Source organism: Struthio camelus, chromosome 12 (genome assembly GCF_040807025.1).
Source record: "Struthio camelus isolate bStrCam1 chromosome 12, bStrCam1.hap1, whole genome shotgun sequence".
NCBI lineage: Eukaryota > Metazoa > Chordata > Aves > Struthioniformes > Struthionidae > Struthio > Struthio camelus.
Window position 1 is genome coordinate 12,434,217 of NC_090953.1, and position 27,604 is coordinate 12,461,820.

Consider the following 27,604-nt stretch of genomic DNA (forward strand, 5'->3'; position numbering starts at 1 on the left):
CAGCTCCTATTTCCTGCTTGAACTCTTTCAAAAGTTTTTCTAGAAAGTTAATTCTTTCTCCATAGTGAACTTTCTACAGAACAGTGTAAAAAACTTTTCCTAGTTCTGCTGCGATTAGATAAATACTTGAGAAGGAACAACTGTTTCAGCGATATAACAAAGATGCTCTGATACATGTTCATCAGATTATTATACTGAAGTAGAAACACTGATAAAAAAGTCATCCAAAGTAGAAGAACAAAAAGAGCACACAAAACCATACCATATACTTATTCATTTGCTTTTATCTCATGTTTCTCGGGAAACATAGTGCAAAAATCAACAATGCTGCCTACATATTTGATATGAACTTAGAAACATCTCTTGGCTTTCCTGAAAATGTTACCATAAAGGGAGACAAGGGAGGTGAGAAGGGGCTGGCATCAAGCACAGGACCAGCTCAAAAAGAGTTCAGAGTTCTCCAAAAAAAAAAAAAAAAAAAAAAAGGGCAAAACCATGATACAAGCTCACAACAAGTAACTAATATATGATTTTAAATAAGGAAGCACATCTGTTCAAAAAAAAAAAAAAAAAAAAAAAGGTGGCTGATTACATTTATGATTTCAATTTGGAACAGCAAATAAGGAGCAATACTTTGTAATAATGTTTTCAGACCTGAACTAGACATAATAAATATTTCATGTGACATAGATCCTACGTCTTTTGCTCAAAACTGATAGTTTGATCAGTTTGGTTTTTCATTCTGTGTAGAAAAGAACAAACAGTAGGTTCTGTTCGGAACTAGGATAAGATAAGCAATAATGAATTACAGGTAGGGTAAATATTGCTGGAGATAAAGAAATTTGTTATAGCTACCCTGCACTTGGAAAGATTTTGTTACAGCCCACGAGGAATCGAATAATTTGCTCACAGGAAGCAGAATGAATAGAAAAGGTTTTCTCATTGTTTGCTACAAAGGTCCGCGCTGTCAAAGCCGTGGGAAATTCTCCACTTGGACAAAACCATTACCGCTATCACTCCTTAGGCTAACGCTGAAATTCTTATCGCTATTAAGAGTTCACAGAGATTAAATTGCAGTTAAGTTTGTGGGATGGGAAGACAGAAACATTATTTTGAAGATAGAGTAATTCAACTGGAGCAATGCCTAAATAGCACATTTCACTTGACTAATTGTTCCTGCATTTGCTAGTAACATAATAACTAGTTTCTGAGAAAACTTTACAATACAATCATTTCCAATTAGTCGCTGCACAAGGCTTGCTTCAAGTCCTAGTACCATTTGAGCACGACTACATTCTTGAAAATAATTATTCTAAAAAATACCACCACAGATTTCAATTGTTACCATTTCTAGATTTTTGGATCAGATTTGCCAACTTTATACCAATACTAGGATTTTTTTCCCCTAACTGCCAATTCTACAAACTCAACTCAAAGTTTGAAGTATGAAAATTTTAATTTGTGTTGTTTAATGCAATTCTTTCCCCACTCTTCCCTCCTGAAGTGAATTCTGAGCCTAAAACAGATTTTTCATATTTGTCTTAATGTTTAACACAGCATGGTTTTCTAATGCACATTTAAAAATTTAAATGGAATTGATTCTACACTATGTGTATGTGGAAAAGATATTTAATTGTAAAATAGAAAAAGTAGGCCAGAGTACAGTTTTAAGGGTAATTCTTTTGTATACAGTATAGGTAAACTAGACTTTTTGCTTAAGTTTATATAAACAATTTCATAAAAGCAGTGAAACATGGAACAACAAAGCAAAGCACAAAGTTTTATCTTACAAAAAAGGAATCTGCACAGTAGTTCAAAATCCAACGTAACACAGCACTGAACAATCTTAAGGCAGCTTAGTCTAAGCACAGGACTAGAAGCCAGCAACTCCTGAGATCTATTCCCAGGTCCACCACAGATCCATGTGGTCTGGGACCAATCGTTTAACACTCCCTGTGTTGCGCTTACACTAGTTATAAAATTGAGACAATAACACTCACTTACCTGCCTCAGGCAGCATAGTAATGGTTTGTTCTTTAAAAGATTTTACAATGCTTTAAAGATGTAACGTGCTCTATAAATCCTAAGCATAATAGATCACTGCACAGACGCACACAAACACAGTATCACAGTGAAGAACGATGATGCTAGGTAAGAAGAGCATCACTACAACATAAAAAATTACTTGTCCAATTGCATAATTTAAATTCAAAAGTCTGTTTAGAAAAATGTTTCACTGAAATAATTTCAAAACCATGGGGGAAAACGGATCAATAGGAATATTCTAAAAGAACTACTTTTCATGTTCCAGCGGAGACATTCTTTTACGTTCATTGCTGAAATTTAAAATGTTTGTACATGAAAACTGAAACACGCAAAGTTTGTGAAGTTTTAATGCCTCCGCTGCCAAATTTTAAATTGTCTATATTGTGTAAGTTAAGACTTGTTAATATTTTTTATTACAAATTACATTCTTCCAAGAAATATACCATTCACAATAAAACTGGCTGCTAGCTTACTTCAAATGATCTATAGGCTAAACATTTTTCTCATAATTTTTCTCATCTTTGCTGAAAAATACCTATGCAAGATGTATGTGTAGAAATTATAAAAACATGCAGCATATGTACAAACTGAAAAGTTTAAAAAATATTAGCTTCATATACATGTAAATCTACTTGGATATATCTGAAATTAAATATAAAAATTTCACCGCCTTAAAAAAAAAAAAAAATGTTTTTCAGATAATCTGAGACAACTACTTAAAGCTGTACAAAGATTTCCACCTGGAAATGTCTTATTCGGAGAAGTTTAAGTTGTTACCTTGTAGAAATAACTGTTAATTCATTTTGTCACATAATTCATTTTCAAGTTGTCAGCTTAAATCAGCAACATCACCCTTAAAACTGTTCTGTTTTTCAGAAATTAGATTCATACTAAAATCAAAAATTTCACAAAAACATTGGCTTCTTGTGTTTCTGGATCCCTTCAAAAAGATTTATCAACTCATTTTGAAACTGTAAAAAAAACAACTATTTACAGTATTTCATTTTAAATACTTTTCACAATTTCTAAATTCAGAGTTTTTATGTTACAAGAAATTCATCAGAGCTCATGGCTTAAGTCCAGTTACCAACTTGTAGCATCTTCTCTATCATGTAATCCTGTGTCTGTACCTATATAGTGTACAGTTCAAGATTGTACTGCAGATTTTTGACTTAAAGTAACAGGCTTTGCAGTATGTTCTTTTTTTTTTTTTTTTTTTATTAAACAGCTTCTTTATTAGTCTGGAGGCGGTTCATTGCCTCTAACTTCTGCCGATAAGCCTCTGCTTCTTGCTCTTTCTTTAGAAGTTGCTGACGATATTTTTGTGCTTCTCTGTTTGCCTCATCCAGCTGCTTCTGAAGAGTTTCTCTTTCCTATTAGAAACAGAACCAGTAATATTTTGTCAAATACGTATCAAATGCAAATTAAAATGGTAAATACTTTTTCTGTACATACAGCTTGACTGTTTGGGTGTCATGTAGAAACTGTCCAGTTCTTACTTGGGCAAACCTACATAAGCCACTGTAAATTAGACATGAATTATCATATCAGACAACCTCCCACAATAAGCCTTAAAGTGGAAGTATAATAAACTTGACTTCCTTTAGCTGCAAAAATACCAAGCAAGTCTTCATAAAAAAAAAATGGTGAAATACAAAAGTGGAAGCATGGTGATCAAATACTAATATAACAAATTAACATTTCTCCCATAATTCAATTGCCTTTAATACAAAGTTTTAAATCAACTTCCGGTAGGAATCCAATCCAACAGGACTGTCCCTGTATTTCTAATCAGATAGTATAACCAAAAACTGTTACCTGTCAGCAGCTTGCACTGAAGAGTGACAGCTGCTCATGCTAACTGAAAGACACATATACCTGATTTCTAAATGAGATGATCTGAAGGATATCATGCAATCCAGAAACAAAGTTACTTCCCCAAGAACATGACATTTTTATGAATTAATAAGCATTTGGTTAGGTAAGTCTCTTTAACTTAAAGGGAGTAACTTAAGGCTGCAGTCCCGCATACAAGTCGGTTGAGGATGGCTGTAAAATGGTTTCCAAGGAAAAGAACATGGGAAATGCTATTTCCTATGCAGCTGCCTTAGGAACTAAGGAGAATGCATTTCTATCTCCAGTGACGTGCATACTGTCATCTTGTTTGATGCTGCACTGAGCCTAATTGAAAAAAATAATTTGCTTGGAAAACAGTTTTATTTTGATCTTCAATCAAATATCTTTTCATTAAAGCAAGTGCATCATCTTTCATGAGTAAGGTAGTATTTGATTTCAAATCCTTTTCTTCTACTGTAGTCATAGGTAGCCAGAGGAGGGAAGCTGTCAAAGCAAGCCATCTCCCAGAAAAACAACTCTATCAAAAACTGAAACCCGGTGAGAATAAGCCTTTTCACCTTATTTCCCATCCCAGCAGTTTAGTATGTCATTTCCATGTCATATCTCAAATAGTTTGCAGAAGTTTCCCCCCCTCAGAATAGCTTCCCTGTTCTTCACATCTGATGCACTCACATATTTTCATGATCAGAGCCTGAAAATACAAAACTGCCTCCCTTCTACTTGCTACTGCTCTCAATACTTGTCACAGCCACATTTAGTAGTCACATGCTGTGTTGAATGTGTTGGAATACAATGACATAGGTGATCTGATCATTGCTAACAGCAGCATCTGTATAGCAAAAACAACAGGTGAAGGAGAGATGTTATTAACAGGTTTATAAAGCTCAGCTATAAAAACACAGGGCTGTTTGTGTATAAATGGAACCTGACTTTATATATGGCTTTAATTTTTAACAGTTGAAGGAAGCTAATATGAATGAGTTTGTTTCATTTGCAGTATACGCTAATAAAAAGAGAGCTCTTCTCATCTGGCTTGCTCATTTGAAAAGGCTGTTCAGTTATCACCTCTGAAAATCTGAATTCTGCTTTTTAAATCACTATGAATGGTCAACCCATGCAGCAACTAGATCGACCAATACCAAACGCTGTGGTAAAAAGAATGGTAGAGCCTACGTCTCACAAAGAATCTAAAATACACCAAGAACCATGCTCCAACACCAGCACAGCTGATTTCCAAGATTGTGGCTCAGTAACATCCAGTATAATTTCCTTCAGCTTATTAGAGGTGCGGGAAGGTTTCTGCAACTGTTGCTGTTGCACACTTACCCTGGTGTCTGAAAAACAAGTGTATTTTTTTGAGCATGCACGGTAGAGTGAGCTCTTTTCCCCCATCCTAGAGTACCCAGCCCTAGAGGAAAGGGCCGCTAACCTCAGAAGCCCAAAGTCAACCCAAAACATAGTGCTACTTCTGTAAATTATTTATGTAGTTTAAGGAGTGCTTACAAACATGGCTTAAGTAAAACAGTCTTGTGAAGCATGAAGTTGAGGAAAAAGAGCTACAGACAGTTCTCAGGGAAGCAGTCAAAAAAGTTGATTCTGCTACGTGTTGAAAGCAAGCCTTCCCTCCTGAGGACGCTGAGCTCTAGGATCAGCTCTGCTGGGCATTATCTATCACATGAACTTGTCACAAAAAACCAGAAGTGTATTACTGGCAAGAAGTAAAGCTGCTCTGTCTACTGGGCTGCAGAAGAATGATAACATCAGCAGCTTGTTGGCCAGCAGTTTGGAGCTACATTACAAGAAGCAAGGTGCTATCACTACAAGGGAGTGCGTGCATGCTGCAGATGCTTGAGGTGGAGAGCCTCTCAGAGCAAATCTGTAAGTACTTCCTACAGATGGGAGAAATAGTCACGTACCCGTAATGCTGTACATTGGGTATGACAGCACATTAAGGAAGGGAAAGAAAAAGAAAGAAAGAAAGAAAGAAAGATCTCACTAACAGAGACCTGAAAACAAACCAGTATTTACCAGACAGACTAGCCACTGAAAGCAAGCAGATTATTCCAAGAACTAATAGTTGCAGTTTAGAGAAAGACATGGTCCTAATGTAAACAGAATGAGTTAAGTAACAAAGGACAAGCACACCGTCTAACTAGTCAATGGAAAGAAACCGATTCTTCTGCAGAGGCAATATAGACCTACTGTATTGCCAAATAACAACTTTGCAAAAACAGGTTCCTTAACTTTGACATCTGAAACAAGGAGGACTATACTGGGGATATTCACTTCAGCAAATCCAGAAAATGTTCTCAGGGCAGTCTTTAGAATATAATTGAAAGTGCTCTAATTATCTGAAGCCCTTTTGTACCCATCAAAATAAAAACTTATCCACTTACAAAATAAGTTGGAGGATTCTGAGTACTCTTAAGGAATTTTCCAATTTAATAGAGAATTTTCTTACATTACATTGCAGTTTTTTTTTAAAAGTCTATATATTGAAGATAGGCGCACCTATAATTATATTTCTCCAACTAAGCATTATTTTTAACAATAAAAAAGCAGGGATGTGAATTCACTAAGATAATTCATTTATGATTATGAATTTTTTTTCTGAAGTCTAATTAAATGATTGTCCTGGTTATATCTAATGTATGTCATCTATCCAACACGCAACATGAAAAATACACAGTCAAATTCAAGAATGAAAATAAAAATCACTGTATGTTAATGAAGTATGCATGAAAACAAATAACAATATTTGTTTAACAGTCAATTTTTTTTGCTGCCATGCTATGTTTTAATTAAGTGTCAGAACGCTTAATAAATCTTCTATCGCTCTTCAAAATAAAGTGTTTCAATTTAATGGGCCCAAATGAAAATGTAAAAAAAAAAAAAGAAAAAGAAAATTGCTAGCTTTAATCCTTCAATCCTTTCACCAGAAAGATCGTCACCTCACATGAGTGGGAGTTCAATTTTACATAAAGATTTTCAAAGTAAAGTTAACTGTTTATAGATACACTATAAATTAAAAGTGGCTTAAGAAAGCAGTCAGCCCCAAATCAACTCCATAATGAAAAAAGAGAATGAGTCACTACTGAGTCAAAGAAACTATCTTCAGTAACAGAGAAAAGTAAAAGTTTCCCACATTCAAAAAATATTTTGGCAGGGAGGGGGTCCTATTCCCTCCAATTCAGTTTAAAGTGAACTGACTTCATATGCACTTATGTAACGTCCCAGTTAACCAAGAGGAGCACCATACCCTGTGACCCACAGTGACTCCTGAAGGCTGAGCCCCTGAAAGGCTCCACACAGAGGCAGGGGTCTGTACGTAGATTTTCTGTTGAACAGTCAGGGACTAAGTCAGTCTTCAAAATTTGCATTTAAAAGAAATAGATGAAATCTTTAATTTTAATCAAAGATTTTGAGTATTTGAGAAACAGGCTTAAAATATGTATCTTAAGCTGGCAGTCCCTTTAAGAATTATTTTTACTGTTATACCAACTATCTGTATCTAGGAACAGGTCAATTTATTCCTTAACCAGTTTGGATTTTGTTCCTTTGCAACAAAATTATTAAAATACTTAAGGAAACATAATTTCCTTTAAGAATAATTCAGGCAGATGTTTAAAAGTGTGAACAAAAGATTTGTTTTTATTGTAACAGTCATACATTTTAAAAAAATGCAGCAAGAAAATTTCAACTGTCATGATAATCTGTAACGACCACAAGGCTGCAAAGGCCAAAGGTATTTGATATGACAACTTAAGGACAGGAAAAGTCAATGATGAAAGTGATGATTATTGTTATTAGACATGAATAAAGTATAACACATACTGTACAATAAATAGCATTCAATAGGCACAAAATGTTATTCAATAATATGAACAGAAGTTGGAGAATACAACCTTTGATAAATGAAGTACCATGCAGATAACAGAATGAGAACTGCCTAGTCAAGGCAGACAGCAACTTTCATAGGCTTCTGACCATAACCAGTCAGCACAATTAGAAGTGACAGAAGAGGGAATGAGATGGTGGACCTTCTGTGGATTATAAAATAATAAAAAAAAAAAAGCTACAATCTTAAATTGAACAGCTATGTCTATTTGTCATATATAAAAAGAAAAGTTCTCTCAATATTGTTAGGTCTTTTCCACTACTATTTAAAAAACAGGACATTGCAAAGAGATGTGTAGTAGTTACTGCTCCAGAATTAAAAAAAGGATGAAGATAAAAATTGACAAAGACAAAATCTTACTGTTTCACATGTCCATTAACAGTTTTCTAGATATCATGAATGGGAAGGAAACATTGCTGAAAATATGATCTTACAATCAGGACAAGCATGTGGTCATAAACAGAGAGATGAGAGGACAGTGTTCTCATTTACTGCTAGTGGAAAGAGTTAAGTTAGGCGATAACATATCAGTATCTAGTTTTAAAAACTAGCTAGTGATCTTAAAGGAAAACAAAAAAAATTAAGTTATCAAATACTTAAACATTTGTCACTTTTATATGCACAACCAGATGATTAAACAAATGGCCTTCCTATCTTCTTGTAACAACTTTGTAAAAGATTAATTCCAGTAACAGGGGTCATGGAACAAGTTATTGTATCAAACTCTTCATTCTGTGACAACACAGATGCTTAGATCTAAAACAACACAAAAAACCCACAACCAAATATTCAGTTCTGAACACTCTGGTTAACACACATCACGTAACAGACTCCTTACTTCTATTTCCGCAGACTCCACACGATTTTCAACAATCTCAATGCACTGTCTCTTGACTGGTGGTTCTTCACTTATCACAGTTTCTTCAGCAATGTCTGTTGCTGGAACTGTTAAGACTGAAAACATATTTGTAAATATAAATACACATACTTCAAGCAATATTCGCATCATATAATAAAATTATCTAATTATATGAATTTTAACAGCAGTAAAATACAAAGACTTTCCCTTATGAAAGAGCAACTCTATAAAAGCACACTAAAACTGATACAGGAAAAAAATTTACTGAATGCTCTAGCTATCCGTATGCTACTAAAGAATTTCAAAATTCTTTGCTACTGAGGTCTATAATAGTTAGCTGTTACTCTGGAGCATCGTCACCATTTTTTGCAGTGTAAACAGAAAAAAGTGATTTGCAGCAGTTACCAATCTCTCAATTCTGCAGCTTAAGGACCACTCCATATCTTTTAATATTTGCTTAAGAAACATTATAAATATGAAACCGACTTATGATTTTGATTAACTAGAACACTTAAGTAAAATGAAAATCCAGTAGTTATAACCTTGGCGGGGGGAAAAAAGTTAGGAAATTACAGAAATTCATACTCCCGTTTACTCAGGAAACCATCTGACACATAAACGTTCCAACAACGCTCCAGCTACTACCCATGTACATTCATACTTCCTGATAATTAGTTACATTTGTTCAGATAAACAGCAGACCTAATCATTTGGCTCCAGTGCACAACTCTTCAGGCTGGGAATCCTGGTGAAGAAACCAGGGAAGAAACTATGTTCACCTAGAGAGCGGGTGCAGAGTGTCTTTGAAAGAAATCACCCAAAAACACATACATACACATAAAATAACTACACTAGCGGCATCCATGACCAAAGTATTTATGACCCAATAGGGATATTTGTGTCATTCTGGCTCCTTTGAGTCTGCCGCTGCTTCTCCAAAACCTCAGGTATGTAAGACTCTGAGTAGCTTCTTCCAGAACAAAGCCATGGAACTTGCACAGCTTGCTCTGTGCATGAGATTCCCAAATCCAAGCCCCACTTTTCTGCAATATTTCCAGTAAGGCAACAGTGTAAGAATTGGAAAAGGCTTTTTTTATTCTATTTTATAGTTCTCATATCAAGTTTGAAAGAATCAAACTTATCAAAGGCGAAACAGGTGGGTCACTTTTCCCTTCAATGCCCCATTTCTCTTTCATACAATTCAGCAATTCTGTTCTCTCTCCTAACGCAGAGACTCAGCTGACATGTGCTAACTGAACTGCAGTAGCTCTCATGTGTCCAAGCCTTTCACAGTATAGAAACTCAATTTATATCAATAATTCTGCAAAATTTCCCAAGCTATTTGCCCCTCCCCACTTTTCTTTCTTTTTCCTTTTTTTTTTTTTTTTTTTTTTAAATAAACTAGAATAGTTCCTTGAGCTCACACTACAAATTTCCACTCACCTTGCTGACCATCTGGCATGGTCACAATGATTGGCTGTCCTATCCCGCTGGTTGGAATCGAATGGAGGTTACCAAGCTGAATGCCATCTGTAACTATAGTGATAACTTGCTGACCTCCAGAACTGACAACTTGCTGAATAGCGCCATCCACAGATTCTGCAGTCACTACTTCTTCTGTAGCCACAACTATTAATAGATGAGTAAAGAAATTAAGTCCATATTTTAAATTAAGCTTTACCATTTAAAATGTACGTTGCTATGGCAGAAGAAAGAATTTCTTACACAACTTTTCAAATTTGATTATTTTTTCTGAAATCAAATGCATTACTACATACTATACTGTTAATGGAAATCTTTCACCAGGCCTATATAAAGCATCACCAATTTGAAATACATAAGCAATTCTGTCCTGGTTTACCTTGCTTGATATAATCAATCTTTATTTAGCATTTTTCCTAATAGATATAGCCACTCAAAACTGAAGTTTTGGGTTCAGTGTTAACATGACAGCAAGAATAAGAGTTGTTTGAAGAATGCAAATTACTTTTGCATTGCACACAAGCTGCACTAAGTTATGCTGACAGGATAATAAAAAAAAATGAAACCGAAAACACTGGCTTGAAAAGCATAGCTACTCCTTAATTAATGTTCTCATATCCAGCATTTACAGAGCCTGAAAAGTTACACTTTTCAATAAAACTGTGCAAGTGACACAGATTTACAAGGATTTACTGAAGTAAGGATTTACCTATCTTAACACGTCCTCAGTATGGAAAAAGTTTAGTTATAATGACGTTATCGGGGAAAAAAAAACAAAAAAAACACAAAGCAGACCTTCAGAGTTATACATCCAAATAACAAAAATGAAGTCAACTATTCCCTTCTCCCCCTTGGCCGGGTGTACCTCAGGACCTGGCCCGATTCCTGTGCTTACCATAATGGTTCAAGACAGTAAAAGACTGAAGGACCTCTGAAGAATCTTAAAGCCTTGTTTGTACTGCATGGGTACTTCAAACATAACCAGCACAACTTTAACTATTTATTATACAAAGTATGAAACAGGACTAAAGGAAAAGTTTGGAAGAGTTGAGTTTTTGTTTGTTTGTTTTTAAACATGCCATAAAAGGAGAACGATAAAACTAAAAAGGTAAAATAAAATACTGTATGTATCTAACTTCATAGGTAAAAGTAAAAATAATAACAATACAAAGCCAGCTCAGCCAAGCATTTCAAATTCATGATTCCATAATGAATACGTGGCAGCAAACTCTCACAGCTGTGCTACATTACTTCTACAGATCAAGTTAAGGGAAAGACTACATTCAGAACAACATGACAGAGCTTATACTATAATTGGGGTCTCTAACTACCGCCCCGATTTCTTAAAACAACAAAATACTGGCACAAAGAGGAAGATCCCCAGCAGCACAATCAAAGAATTTCAAGTGCACTAACTCTCTTTATTTTCAATTTGTCAGGGCAAAAGCAATTTCTCAGGGCCTTTGATTTAAATAATAAACATTAGAGTGGTTCCTATCTACAGAAATAGAATTTAAAAAGGCTATAGACTGTTCTTATGTTTGAGATGAGAGAAGGCAGAAACAACTGTGAAGCTTTCATCTTTTCAGTTAATTGCAATATAATGCACATACAAATCACTGCTGTTCAAAAGACTGCAGTCACTGCCGTATGAAGATCTTTATGTTCGGAGATTACTGTCCTATAGCGCTTAAATAATTGCAAAGTTCTTATTCATGTATGAATTACTGTTTGTTTTACTGAATAAGGGGTGTTGTATTGAACTTGAAATTTTGAAATGGAAGTTATTCTGTGTAAAAGAGGAAAAAAAATCCTGTAAGTATCGTCCTTGTTCTTTCCTCCCTCTCCTTCGAAACATTTGCCCCACTATCTCACATGCTGAAGGTAAGCTGAAGTTAATTAAAACAGCAGCACTAGTATTTTCAAGAATATCTGCATTAATCAGTGTATTGTTTTCTTCTGCAGTGAGTGTGGAGACAGGAGAGAGAATTCCTGAACATACAGCGAGACATGAGCCTCATTCCAGCATAAGCACACCAAATACCACACTCCAAATACACATCTTAAATGAGGTATTTCTCTAAACTGTCTTCCCAATCTCAAAAGAACTCCATACGTACATTATACATTATCTGGACATTACATCAGTCTCCTCCCATGCCCTTCACTAGAATAACAACTGAAATAAGCATGATTCTATTCAGCTCCAGCAAGAAGCATCTTTCTTTCTTCAGTTTTGTAAAACTGAACTATTTGATGACAACTTCTACACTGAAGCTGAAAACAGACAGAAGATCACATTTTGCCTTCTTACTTTACACATAAAGAAAATTCATAGATCCTAAGGTTATGTCAACAAGGGGGTAAAGAAGAAAGCAATCTGGCCTACCACAAAACTACAGTAGCTACATACGTACCATACTGCCTGAAAAAAATGAGGAGTAACCTATGCAAATCAGCACTGGCCAAGATAACATGCACAGAAAAAGCAGGAAACTGAGAAACTGAGTTGCTTCAGAAACTGAGGTCTCCACCAAAACGCCTGTTGGGATTTTCAGAATCTTTTTTTATTTTAAGTACATCACATAGTCTACTTCAGAGACAAAAGCTAGGGATTTGTGTTCTACCTGTCATGATCGCCATATACTGTTAAAAATGCGAGTGCCCTGAGGCTGAAAAGAAGATCACAGATGTTTTTATGGGTAATCTGCCCATTAAATTCACCAATGTTCTTGTTTCTACTGGGTGAAAGGTTACAAAACTGCTGACAAAATATATGGAAACAACATTAGGGGTCATTTCCCATCGTTTAAGAGAAAATAGCATTCAGAGGAAAGATCTTCCTGCCAAATGCAACTAGGCTGTATGTAGATATATTAAGATGCTTCAGAAAGATGAACGCTCACTCGCCTGTAAATACCAGCTGTGGCCAGAAATCTTATTAAGAAATAACTGTACAAATGAATCTGCCAACCTTTCAGGTAAAAGGAAAGAAACACCTGGTTTTGCCCACATCGAAAAAAAGATTGTCACCTCATTTTTATATGAACTGTACCTCAAAAAAAGCCATATTTCAGTGTACTTTGTTTTAGTTCATTTAATGAGATTAAATTACTTAGATTTCTAACCTGGTGTTTCTGAAGAATTAGACAATGGGGCTGACGCTTCTGCTAAAGCTGCTAACGTGGCTAATACTGACGTTGATGAATTTCCAAACTGTACAGCAGACACTCCTGTCTCATCTGTTAGGAGGAAGAAAAATCACTGATAAATGTAACTATTCACAAAATCTTTTATATTATTACTGCACTGAAGTTTCTAACATACTAGAATAACGTTCTCAATAACATTGTTAAAAGTCAAAGCGCTATTCTGAAGGCAAGTTTGCTAAGCAAATACAACTTCTGATAATTTATCTCCACGTACCTTGTTATTTTAAGTGCTGAGATATTTATAATACATAAGAAACACTGAAGAGGAATAAAGTAACTTCTCTGTTCTTACCATTGTTTTCCCTCAAGCCTCTTCATTATATGGTGAAAATCAATTCAAGTGTAAAATCCCAAAATCTATCCTATATGCATCTCAATACCTGTTTCATTTGATGTATTTGCAGAAGATACCAGACCTGTTAGGTTTACCACCCCTCCAGGTCCAATGATAAACTGTGGTGTCGCTGCATGTATTGTCACAGTGTCTGGACTCTCTGGATTTGTATTGATTTGGTTCTGCATGGCAATCTAGAAGACAAAGGTAATAATATCATTCCCATTGTAGATAAAATAATATCATTCCAGCCGTAGATATTTAGAAACCCTAGAATTATCGCACGTTCCACTCAAACAGGGAGCCTCTTCTCCCTAGTTATACTCACGCAATACACACACTCTATAACGCCTTGTGCTTTCCATAAATACATGAGAAACATCTTTTGGCTGAAACCTAGAGACAAGAAGCCTGCTGAAGAGAAAGAGAAAATACAAACAGACTGCTACACCTCCTCCTCATTTGCTGTACACAAAGAGGACCATCTAATCACATAGCCTTTTTGTAGAAGCATAAACTCAAGTATCTAAAATAAAGGCCTGAATAACCAAGACAGCTGTGATAGCTATATGCCATGAAAACTGGCTCTGATAGCTCAGGAGCTGCCACAAGTTGCACATGATCTTAATCATCTTTTTGTCTTTCTTTCAATATTATCCATTTTTATATCCTATATCCTTTCTTGCAATGAAGGAGAAGCTAAAGGGACAGACCAGAACAACAGACTTATACAGTGGTATAATGGCATTTTCTATTTTGTTGTCTGTTCTTTCCCTAATAATGCTTAACATTTAATTTGCTTTTATGAATGCTGAGCTGACATTTTCATGAAAGCATCTATCGAAATCTTAATCTCTTCTCCAGTGGTTCAATCCCAGTTTTCCTAATCTAAGAGAAAGAGCCATCTCTTCTCTCCTGATTCCCAGTTCCATCAGGTAATTTAATATCCATATACAGAGCTGATCTAACGCTAGGGTACTGTCAGAACATATTGTCAGAGGGAAGAGTTAAGTTGTATAGTCTGCCTGCCTAGACCCCAGCTAGTTCTGTGTCCTACAACATTCGAAATCACAAAAACAAAGGAAATTCATCTCTCGGCTTTGCAGGTTTTGGAAATACGCCTCAGCCACCTTCCTGTGCAACTAATGCTCATCAATATTAACCTAATTTCCATGCCACAAACTTCAGTGGAATCTAGCATTATTAGCCAATACATGGTCTCACAATTGCTATATTAAAAGCTTGCATGAACGAGCACTCTGTTGCAAGTTTCCTTAGCATCATGAATCAAAGTTACCTGTAATATTTCTGCGAGATCTTCGTTTCCATTGTCTATTGCAATGTCTAACGCAGTTTTGCAAAATTTACTCTGAGCATGGACATCTGCTCCGTACTTTATTAAGAGTTCTACCACTTCTTGGTGATTATGTTCCGTAGCCCAGTGAAGTGCAGTCATCTTGAGCATGTCCTTTGCATTGACATCAGCACCATGCTGCAAACAAGATCATTGCATCAACTACGTCATTATAAAGATGTGACCAGAATAATGCTGTTCATAGAATGAAGTCCAAAACTGCCTCTTTTTCTAGCAGTAATGTCCTGTTTTCCTACATTTACTGATTTGTAGGAAGTTCTTCAATACAAGTACTACATAAATTATTCATCACAAAGGATTCAAGAATCCCTACCCAAAACATGTCTTGGTTCTAAAAGCTGTTACTCATACAGTGCCAAATTGGGAGAAGTCTTATTTTGAAATAGCAATGAATAATTCACCTGAAATCATGATGATTTCACTTAATACTAATCTACATTATAATTGAAATGGGAAACAGAGCACCCAATATAAATACAATATAAATAGTTTAATGACTAAAATAAAATTGCACCTATTCAATAATAAGCCATTGTGATATCCCAGCTTCAGACTCTGTTTCAAGCATTTTTACCTTGAGTAAGACTTCTACTATGCTGGCATGGCCTTCTGATGCTGCCATATGTAACGGAGTTCTGTCCACTTTGGTTCTGGCATCCCGACTTACACCTGCTCGCAGCAATACTTCTGTTGTTGAGTAGTGTCCATACTGCGCTGCTAGATGAAGCGGGGATGTTCCCAGCTGCAATGCAAGGTAAAAAGTGGACTTTTAACAGATGTTAATACAAAGTAATTTTTTTTTTATTGTTATTATTATTCTGCAGCTACCAAATTAGGGTGCCAGGCTACCACTTTAAAATCATTTTCCCTCACAGTCTCAAGGAAAGAAACTGTCAGGGCTCTTACAGAGTACGAAGAAGAAAACAAAAAGTTTAAATTTTTTCCAGTTATCATCAAAACACTAAACACACTAAAAACAGTTCACTGGCAGCAGGTTGTTTCTTCAAGGTATGTCCCAAGAGGAATAACCTCATTTTTAGTGTTGGTCAACAGACAACTCCAAAGTTGAAAAGGACCTCTGGAAGTCATCTAGTTCAACCTCCTGGGCAGAGCAGAGCCAACCTGAAAGTTAGGTCGCTAAGCAGATTAAGGCCCTTACGGTGCTGTAAATTCCCTAAAAGTTTAGGTACCTGACTCAGTCTCTCTACACAGTCTATGCAGAGCACAGGTTCCTCCAAAAACAACTCAGAGCATTTCTACCAGGGAACCCTCAACTGCACATATTAGGTAGTTCAGACTGCTCTCTAAATTCAGATCTCTTACTAAACTAAACTATGCTCTTCCTGTGTTCAAAACACGTGAACACAGTAAGCAGGAGGATGACTGCTGCTTTCTCCAATTAACCACTCCAAAGTTCACCATAACAGCCATCAGAACGAACTCATTCAACGCTTTGTTGTTACAATTAGTAGGAGCCCAGATGAAGTGAAGAAGCAGAATTAATTTGAAATTAGATATTAGATGATGTGACAGCAGAATTCCAAAAAGAAAGTCTCAAGACTAGTAATATAAATGCTTAATTGTAATAATCCAGTTTACTTTCCCAGCTGAGAAAATAAAGAGAATTTACCAAACAGTGCAACATTTTTTTTTTTTTTACCCAGTCTGTGGTAAAAGGTGCTCCATTTGCCATCAAAACGCGAACTTCATCATCTTGACCTGCTCGGGCAGCTTCTAAAAGTTTCTTTCCCAAATCTACTAGTGACATCTAGTAGAGAAAATAAAGGCACGTAAAGGGAAAAATAATTAACATCTAAAATGTTATTAATACTATTTTTAAGTACACAAATGCTGCTGTAATTGTTTAAAGTGACTATTTCATATTTTGAAAAGTTCAAAAAAATTAAGTTGGTATTTTATCTACAATAAGCTTTCTTGGCTGCAATAAGCAGCTTGATTTTAGAATTATTTTTGTCAGTCAGACAAAACTAACATTAGGGTGAAGATTTCACCGTTATAATGCTGTAACCATAGCAACCACAAAGTTTTACCATTCTGAAGTTAAACTGAACTGGAGGCACGTTTCTCGTAATAGGAGCGGTTTAGAAGTGCTCACCTGACACTGCAACCTTCTGCAGGTTTGTCCAGCTTTCAAATGGTACTAAGTCACGGCTGTCATGTCCCCTGTCACATGTCCAAAGGCACTGCATTCATTTATCCAAAACGAATTTAACATGTACCACAACGTAAACACATTTAGATGGCCACAAAACACAATGCTTTTCTACCATGTTCTCTAGCGCTATTACTTGATTCTGTCTATCCTAAAACATCACTTCTGTACTCTAGCTACAAAATGAAGCAACAGGCATATATTATTTTTCTGTTTGCATCAGACGTACAAACTACAATATCTGCCTGAAAACAAACATTAACACCTGCATCAATTTTCTACAATAACTAAAAAAAAAAAAAAAAAATCTACGTAAAGCGCAAAGTTTGTAGATTGAGATAGTACTGAAACATTAGCTAAAAAACCTCACATCATCTTTGGGTAATCTCCCTTTTTTCAAAAGGGCATACAACACTGAGTTAGAGGTTCCACACGATACACAGCATGTAAAACGCTGTCCTGTTGCATCAAGGACTCCCTGGTGTAACATCTTTTTAAACCCACTATTTCATGCTTGCTATTAAATAAGCTCAATAATAAGAAAATCTAAGATTAAAACATAGTTTATGCCAAAACATACTGTTAACTTTTTAGTCCTATATCCATGTTCTCAACTACCAAGATGCTAAGAACAGAATTACTTTCATCAGCTTACTTTCCAGTCGTGCAAGCACAAGGGTTCAGCCTGTATTACTAGTAACAACAGCTGCAAAGGTATGCAAAGTTAGCCAGTTCCAAAAGAAAGCCCATTAGGATGATTTTTAAACTTTTTTTTAACCTGTATTTCTATTGCAAAAATAAACATATTTGGAAAGTTCTCTGTTCCTGGCTCAACTGGCAAAACCTGTGTGCTATGTTGCTCAATAAGCTGGAAGGTATTGATTTTGGAAGAACCTAGAAAGCAGAAAAGGGGAAATACTGCAAATGCAGAACTCTAACATGGCTCACTAGGGCTGCAAACTGGAGCAGGCTACCTGTCTACAGAACAGACCGCTGGCATCAATATCACTTTCATCAAGATAACACTCCATTTATGTCCATCCTTCCAGGTCCTATTTGCCTCACAGCCAGAAAAGGGGAGAGGAGGAGAGTGGCAGGCAGGACAAATATTGACAATGGGAAAAAGGAAGGAAAAAAGGGAACAGACATAGCCAAATGCAGAGGAAGGGACTTTGGTCAACTCTCCTGCGCAAAAATAAAGATCGGGAGAAATAGGAATAAGACAAAAATCCACCATGACTGGTAAAGGGAGACATTATGGGCAACAGTATAAAATGATAATAGGATAGAGTACAGTGTCCCTTTATATGGTACCATTTTGGGGGAGGATGGAGTGACCAAAAAAAAAGAAAAAAAGCACACACGTGCACGCACCCCCTCCCCTTTGCTGGTGGTCACCTCAAGGCCCTCAGAGGCAAAAGGAAAGCTACAACTTAATGCTCCCCCGCCAAAAGTTAGAAACTAATTCAGAGAGACAATAATTAATTTTCCTTGTATCTATTTTGTTTTTAAGCACCAATAGAGAAGAAGAATTAGTAAAGTTTCCTTTATGAATCACAGAATGGAGGAAAAAAAAAAAATCACAGAATAAGTGAGGCTGGAAAGGACCTCCCGAGGTCTTGTAGTTCACACTCCTTCTCAGAGCAGGTCCAACAAGCTGAGGCTATGCTGGGCCACGTCCTGCTGAATTTTGGATGTCTGTATGGATGAATATTCCAACCCTTTTCAGGCCCTGTTCCTCCTCATCGGATGAACTGCCTTCTGCAGGTACCTGTCTTGCTCCATTAATCAAGACAACAACCTCAACAACAAGCTTATAACTTGATGTCTGTTAGACAACAAAATAGGTGAATTAAATTACAGCGTTTACATTTAACAACTACACTTTTTTTTTTTAATCCCACTGACCATGTCTACACTAGTAAATAACGTGCTGAATTGTTATCAAAACCCTACACAGCAAAAGCAAACAGCAAAAATTCAATTACGGTGGCCAGCAGAATACAAGTCTCACTCCCAGGGGATGTTTAGGACTAATTTCAGCCCGAGATTGACACCACTTCAGAATCTCTGTGAACTACCAGCGTCAAACACCCATTAAAGTGACACTGCTTCACTTCGCATCTTGTTGTGAAACTAAATAATAGCATTGCGCTACACTTGGTAAGAAATGTTCTAGTCAAGAAAAGAGAGGGACACATATGACACCACCTTCACTACCATGTATTATTTACATTAGCTAACACTCTCTTGGTTGGTGTAAAGTGGTTTTCTTGTTTTTGCTTTTTTGACAGACAAGAATTCAAATGAGTTCACATACTTTTCATGATGTAGAATTTGAACTTCACTTAAAACACAAATTCACGTTAGAAAAAAGTAAATTTTAGTTCTTATATGGTGCTTATGGCCATCTAGTGGAAGAGAGTTAAAACCTAACAAATTTATACTGTTCAATTCAAAAACAAAACTACATTATATGTCAACACTACACTGCAACAGTAACTGATGAGGCCTTTTCAATAAAATACTTGGGCACATTTAGCCTCTTTCAAGCAGCAACTGGCAGCATTCATGAAACTTCTTAAGACTAGCCAACCCAAATTTGACTTATGGCTGGGGACTACTCCAAGGACCAGTATCATAAGGTCAGGAAACCCCTGAGCAACAACTTGCCCCACGTGTCCCCCCCACACTCTTCCACTACTAGCACTGGGACATCTCAAGAAAGGTTTTGCAGAGGGGTGCAGGTTTTGCATTCACTTTTCTGCTTCAGAAGTTCTTCAGTCGCCCCCTTGAGATCCTTTTGTGACACTACAATAGCACAGTGATACCAAAAGCAAAGATCTATACATAGTACAATAAAATACACTTAAAATTGAATTATGATTTCCACTTCAAAACAGCACTCTAAGTTAAGCACCTCTGCTACTCCCTGTAGAGCTACAAATCACCTCTGCCGAAGCGTGTAAGAGAGTACTCTTCAATAACTGTCATTTCCATCAAGCTTGGGTAGCATGACAGCTGGGTAATGCTTTATAAGAGCCTTCTTTCAGACACAGTAAGAACACTGATGGCTCTGAAACAAAGTCTTGGGACTATTATAGTTACTCGACAGCAACCTGAGTACATTTTCCAATTTCTAAGAGCTTCTACCCAACTATGTGACCAGAGAGTTTTGCCTACACCAGGTTAACAGGGAAAAGCTCCCCTGTTGGGTTTGCAGTAACCCCTTCCTGAACTTTGAGACTTCGTCATTTCAACGCATTCTGCTCAGTACCATCATCTAGAGGCCACAGTGAACTGTTAATTAAAACTTGCATCAAATTATTACTATTTTACTTCTGCTCGTAGGAAGTCAGGCTGCTTTTTATAGCCATCTTAGATTTAAGTTTCTGAACATCCTCTAACACCAGAAAGGTGCTGTATAACAGCACTCAACCAGAGTTTAGGGAGAACTGAGGAAATGTATGTGAATTGGGCTTTGTGGGGAGGGAGAGGAGCTAAAAAACAAGCAGCTCAGGAAGCCTGGGGTCCCATACCACAGCCTAGAGACAGCAGACTCTGCCATCCAAATGAAGAACACTTCATTTGGCTTAAAATTTTGCAGCACCTTTCAGATTGGTGTCCTGCCAAAAGGATACTGGGCCAGGCCTTAATTCCCCTTCTACCACTGCAGCAGTGAACACCGGTTAGTCAAAATCAGCAGGCACTGCAGAACATCTAACATGAAGATCTCGCAGCTGCCAGCGTACCCCCACCAGCATACACTCCTAGAGGGGACGTACTTACGCCAGAACAGCAGGAACTGCAGCAGTGCAACTTAATGGAAGGTAAACTGCCTCAATATGCACCCTACCCATGGTAGGGATTTGCAGTCACGTCTAAAAAATTCAGGATAGGTAAAGTTGCAGAAAAATGGTAATTAAACAGATCCTCCCTACTGAAGTGACAAGCAGCAGAATTGTACTTTGAAGACGGTTTAAGAGTCATAATCTCTCATTCCTGTTTGTGTCCACAAGAAGGGGCTTTTTCCCCAATGTCCATTTCTTTCCACTATTTCAAAAATCAACCTGCTTCCCAGACCTGGGAAGAACTGATCTTCAGAAATGCTATCACCCTGCTGATTTCAACATTGCACAGGATCTCTACAAATTTAGAGCAGTAATTTCTAATTTGATTTTATATGTCTATCCATATAAAGCTCAAAAACATTTTTAGGGACAGGGTATAAATATTATAAACTGTTTTGATCATTATTAGAACTGAAATAACAGTATCAACTCGTTTTAGTATTTTTACATCCTGATATAACAACGCACTACTCAGAGCAATAACTTCTCAAAAACAATTTTCACTTCAATTAGAATTTTGTAACCTTTCAAGGAACTGAAAGGTCTGCAACAAGCATAAGCTTATTTCCATATGCTAATATACCTTAACAAGTGCAGTATGTTTTTACCATATATAATGGCATTTAACAGTGTAGTTATAATGACACATATGGGACAAACTCAGTAAATAGCTCTTGTATCGCTTCCTTATGGAAGCATACCCCTCCAAACATATTTAAACAATGATTCCACAATTTAACTCAAATCTTAACATAAATATCACTGGCATATAGTATGAATGGGTATAGTATAGACAGTATGTTACGATAATGAAAATAATACTACTGAGTGTATTAACTATCAGTTTTAATTCCAGGGCTTTCAGCTTTCCTCTACAATTGTGCTGTGTTCATAATCAAATTTATTCTAGTTTGTTTAAACAAAAACATCACCTTCATGTTGGACTAGTCATCAAAAAAAAAATCCTGAGCTGAGAAAGCAGATCAGAAAAGTAAACATGTTGATGGATAGCTTAGTGATTAAGGTATTTAAGCCTGCATTTATGTAGTTTTGTCCTCCAATTAGGCTCATAAATTAATTTAATTTAGTACCAATCATCAGTGTAACTCCATTAAATAATGGAGAAAAGTCTTGTCCTCAAAAAGGAAAGCACGATTTGACCATTATCTACAACAAAATTACTCTTCTAAAGAGTATTATTATGCAACAAAGGTGAACCGCTGCACTGACATCGACCAAGATTTGTCATTGCCGGCTGGCACCGAAAGTGAGCTACAAAGCTTTCACAGATATGTTTGGCACCAGACACCAAAAAGCTTACATTACAGCAGATATAATAATCAACAGGGAGAATCTAATGGCATTTTATGTAGTAGCCTTTGAACCATACTACAGCCTTAGAATGTGTCGGACCTAAATTTCTTAATTGAAACTACACAATATGCTCAAAAAAAAAATCATTAGTGTCTTTAATTAGAGCAACTGCTTTATAATGAGGAGCCTTGACAGTTTCTGTCTTGCATAAACCCCTAAAAACTAGAAAACAAACTGGTTTCAGAAAAAGCGCAGCTGAATTACTAGAGTAACTGACAAGGTGCACTGGCAGGAGTTGAAGAAGAAGTCGTGACTTTTTAAGCACAGTAACAGATCAGAAGAGAAGTGGGACAGGAACAAGCGTGAACACCTAGTGCATTCTGATCATTACCTCCCGCCACGTATGTTCTTAACCTTATTTACGCAGCAGACAATTTCTGTGTCCTTGCAAGTGGTTCTGTGTGTACACTCATTGCACCCAAGCTGCTTTTAGTTTTACTAGTACTTCAAAAATATTTAATTTAAAAACAAACTGAAAAAAAAAAAGTTGAAGTGCTCCAAGGTGTGCCTCTGCCCATACCTCCCCGCACGGTTAATTCTGATTTGTAGCATGCGCCGTTAAATAAAAGCCACCTGAGTAAACAAGTTTTAAGGACTGGCATACAACCGTTTTAAGCTAAAAAAAATAAAAAATAAAAATAAAAAAACACTCTGAATGCAGAAGACTTACTAGAAGGGATCGCAGCAAGGCGCTAGGAGACAGAGCCCCAAGAGCACCAGCCACCCTGACTGCCAGCAAGGGCGGCCGGGCCGGGCCACCTCGCACGGCCCGTTACACGTGCGCGCCCGCGGCAGCGCTGCGGACCCCGGGGCCCACGCGCGGAGGAGGGGGGGGGAAGGGCCGCCCCCTCCCCCCGGGGGGGCGCGGGGCACCCTCGGCGCCAGGCGGCCCCAGCCCGCCCCCCCCCACCCGCCCCACACAAGGCCCGGAGAGAGGCGGGGGCCGCGCCGGGCGCCCCTCGGCCCCAGCGCGCCGGCCGGGCCGTGGGGCAACGCAGCTCCGCGGCGGCGGCGGCGGCCCCCGCCTCGCCCCGGCCGGCCTCCGCGCCCCGGCGGCGCCCCCGCGCCCGGCGCGGCCCCTCCGCCGCGCAGGCCGCGCTCGGCGCCCCGCGGCGCGGCCCAGGCGGGCGGCGGCGCGGCCGGCGCCCCCCGCGCGGCGGGGTCCCCGGAAGGCCGGCCAGCGCGCCCGCTCTCCCCGACAGGAAATCCTGGCTGGGCTGGGCGCTGCGGAGGGAGCCGCGGCGCCGGGTTCCGGGGGAAGTGGAATTATTTTTTACCAGCGAAGAGATCAACTTCCACATCCGGTAACAGGGCCCTATACAAAGGCGCAGACTGACCTGGAAAAGCTTGGCCGGCCCGGGGGGGTGGGGGAGAGACGGGGCGCGGGGATGGGGGCCTTACCGTGCTGCCGGCCCGGCCGCCGCCGCCCGCGACAACAGCCAGGGGCGCCGGAGGCCGCCGCTCATCGGCGCCCAAAAGCCCCACACAAAAGTCCCCGCTGCGCCTGGCGGAGGGACACGGCGGGCGGAGGGGAGGGGCGCGCCGAGCCCAGCGCTGCCCCGCCGCCAGCGGGGCCGGGCTGCGCGGGGCCGCGCGGGGCCGCCGCGCCGGCAGCGCTTGGCGGGGCGCCGGCACTTACCATGGGGCGCAGGTATTATCTTATTACACAAATATCCCCGACAAAAGGGGCTCGGCGGAGGGATACGGCCTCGGCGCCGCCTGCCGCGCATGCGCGGCGGCGCCGGGAAAGGCGGGGGAAGCGGCGGCTGGAGGCGCCCGCCATGTTCTGTGGCGCTTCCCGCCCGGCGGGGGGCAGGGCGCTGGCCGCCTGCCGCCGGCCCTGACGGGGCTGCGGCGGGTGGCCGCGAGCTGTCACGGGGCCACGGGGGAGGGCGGGAGCCTCCCTGCGAGCAGTTTACGAAAGAGGGAAGGGGGGGCCCTGCCAGTCCTTAAAAGGGGTCCTGTTAAGGCTCCCTTTTGCCGCAGGGGCAGCTTTGACTGCCCTGTGGCTGCTGGGGCTCTGCCTGTGCTCCCGGGCCCTGCTGCCCTGGCTGACCTGTCTGAGCAAGGTTTTTAGCCACGCTTTGGGGTCATAAAGACAGGACCTGGTGTGGGTGACAAGTCGCAAGTGATCCTAAACCATCACTGCCCCTGCCTGTGCCAAACAGCGCTGGCCTTGACCTCAAACTCACGTCGATCCTGATAACCTCAGTGCACGAAATGTTTTTCTGAGATTTCTTTCAACCAAGCTGCAAAAAGCTCGAGCTGGGATTCCCCACAGAACTATTGTGTCAGGCAGCCTCCAGTACTGCTGTAAAGGGTAGATCCCCTGACCTACATCCTTCAGGAAAGGGATCAGTCACAGAACTCTCCTTTAGTTGTTTTTGGAGATGGTCAGGCCACCTAGATAATTAGGGGAATATTTGTCACAACGATGTGCTCATAGCCATTATTTTTTGCCCTTGACTTCCCTAAATGTCTTTAAAGAAAATGCAGATAACGAGCTTGCAAAGAACTAACGTTGCCTCAGAAATGCTACAGGACTGAATCCTCTACTCACCACTGGAACTGATCCGTTTAGTGCGGGACAGACTGTCCCACACCAAGTTCAGAAACAAGTTGACTTTTCCTGCTCCTACATGGGAGGGAGAACTGAGGCCTCCTGTCTGAGCGTACGGGCTGTGCTCACGCTGCTGCCCGCTGTGTCCACAGGACTCCGTCCAGTTCTCGTGGACTTCTTGCTTTGGGTTAGGTTAACGGGACGAATTCTCCACACGCTTTTTGGAAAGGCAGTTAAATCCTCCTTTATAGGTCACCTCGCTCTGGGACCTGTTGACATGTCCGAGAGGCGGTTTACTTATTTTTCTAGGACTGATCAGCCAGAAGGGGGCACTAAAAACAAGTTGAAACCTCGTTCTTGCAGCTTTTGCCATCAGAGTAAAGAAACTTTAGCTCCAAAATTCATTACATCTCTTTTCCATTATTGATAAGTGTTTTGTGCCTCTAAACAAAAGCATTTCCCCTGGCATATTACGAGTTGTCATTTACGCAGTAGCAGTTGATTATACAGAAAACGTTACTATGTCCTCACAGGTGTGCAGCAACCAGCAGGAATTTTTTGTGGTCTTGGCTGCAGTAGTATGGAAAAAATGAAATTATCTGTATCACAGAAAATCTTTCATAGAGTTAGGAATGCAGTATACATTTCGTTAAAGTTCCATTAACACCGTATGTGAGTTTTCATTATCATGGGTACAACGTCCATCTTTGAAATAGTAATCTCTAATGGTATTTTCATTTGACAGAATTCATCAAAAGTACATTTAAGAGAGAGACATTTGATGTCTAATATAGGCAAGTCAAAACACAGTTTGCATCTGTGAAGTATGTTGTTTCTTTTCCTTTATTTTATCCAGTCATGTGAGAATAATTTTTAGGTCTTGTTAACCAAATAATCTAACAAACACATTCTGATTTCTGCTGTTTTAAATTCCTTTGTTTATTTGTTTGGTACTGCTACACAGTAACATATGTGCTGATAGGAAAATGTGTTTCAACCTAAGGCAACACCTAAGGCAGCATGTTATAACACAGTCAGCATAGTAGCATGTTCTAACAAGTTCTTGAATAAGGTAAAACTAATTGCATAGGCAGGTCCTCCATGATACCTTTCTATATATGGTTTGGTTTTGCCCGTACAAGTAAGACCAAAAGACCTTCTGACACAATTCCTTCATATAAGTTAAATATTAAAAGGGACACTGAGCCCATTTTGGACAGCAGCTAGTATGATACTCAGCATTAATTTGCACGCTTAGGACGCAGTCTTTGACATCAGGGAACTTAAATCTTTTCTTGTTGCTATCATAACTTTCTTGCATGACTTCCTACCGATCTCTCCTAAAACAATTGGAGCAGTTCTGAAAAAAGTATTGTACAAGACCATAGTGTTATTAATAGCATTCAATCCTGTTGAATGTTGTTAGAATATTTCAACTCACTTTGATATTAATCTCTATGAATGCATAATATAGGAGAAGGCATAGAGCTGTACTTAACTTGTCCCAGGAGCTTTTGCATATCTGGTCTGCAAAGTAGAGATGGAGGATATTATTTGAGCCTTTCATGATACCTGATACCAACCAGCATTACAGTACCATGAAGTATTGTGATACGATTCAGCCTTCTGGACAATTACTCAATAGAGTTTTGTAGAGTTTTGGAGGGTTACATGAAGACAAGCATCCTTCTCCTTCTGTCCATCTTCGTTAACTTCAGTTTCCCAGCCCACCTGCTCTTCCTGAGGGAGAGGGGGATCTCCCCACCAGCTTCATTCTATGCTGGATCCTGCAGCACAAAACGGTGTTAGCACCCACTCTTCTCTCCCCACCTCTCTGAGCACAGATGCTCTTCCCTGGCCCTGTTCTGCCCCAGCACTTTGCAGGAAAGACCACAGCCCACCTCCATCATCTCTGCCCCTCCGCTGCTGAAGGAAAGACGCAGTGCAGATCGCACCGCCCAGGGCTTGGCGGCAGTGCTGAGGGGGTGCACAGCACTAACCTCACAGATGCTGCAATAGTATCCGCAGCTAATATTTCGTTATTGTGGATCTTTAAAATCATACTTACAGTATCAGTATGTAACCCATTGTTATGGCAAAATGGTATGTTGTGGATGCCGTATATGTGCACACTTCACACAAAGGATTACTTTGCCAGTCTCTGCAAGCATTAAGTGATCTGAGCTTGAGCATGCTTCAAGGATACACTATTAAAAGGCATGCTGAAACAAGAAACGTAAACGTGTGAAATACTGGTAACAGGCCATCTTCTCTAGTCTACAAGGTAGACTGAAAAAAAAAAAAACCAATAAATGGCCAAGGGAAACTGCTCCAGTGCACAAGATCTTTCCATTGGCAAAATCACAGAATCACAGAATGGTTGAGGTCGGGAGGGACCTCTGGAGATCACCTAGTCCAACCCCCCTGCTCAAGCAGGGTCACCTCGAGCACGTTGTCCAGCATCGCGTCCAGGCGGGTTTTGATTATCTCCAGGGAAGGAGACTCCACCACCTCTCTGGGCTACCTGGTCCAGTGTTCAGCCACCCTCACAGGAAAGAAGTTTTTCCTCGTGTTCAGACGGAA

General features: G+C 39.3%; 1 protein-coding gene across 8 annotated transcripts; it reads right to left on the bottom strand.

The window, feature by feature from the left end:
- Positions 1-1,613: 1,613 nt before the first annotated feature.
- Positions 1,614-24,270, bottom strand: GABPB1 (GA binding protein transcription factor subunit beta 1). 8 transcript variants are annotated; one of them, XM_009681322.2, is made up of 10 exons: positions 23,132-23,312; positions 17,180-17,267; positions 16,724-16,831; positions 15,638-15,805; positions 14,986-15,180; positions 13,771-13,882; positions 13,271-13,384; positions 10,104-10,289; positions 8,640-8,755; positions 1,614-3,419 (listed from the first exon to the last, which is right to left on the bottom strand). In XM_009681322.2, the coding sequence occupies exons 3-10, from the start codon at positions 16,829-16,831 to the stop codon at positions 3,267-3,269; spliced, it is 1,152 nt and encodes a 383-aa protein (XP_009679617.1). In that variant the 5' UTR covers positions 17,180-17,267; positions 23,132-23,312; the 3' UTR covers positions 1,614-3,266. The 8 variants fall into 8 exon arrangements, with proteins under 8 accessions (XP_009679617.1, XP_068815010.1, XP_068815009.1 ...); XM_068958909.1 differs by lacking the exon at positions 23,132-23,312 and adding an exon at positions 22,793-23,125 and having other exon boundaries at positions 17,180-17,247; XM_068958908.1 differs by lacking the exon at positions 23,132-23,312 and adding an exon at positions 22,793-23,125.
- Between the last annotated feature and the right edge of the window lie 3,334 nt (positions 24,271-27,604).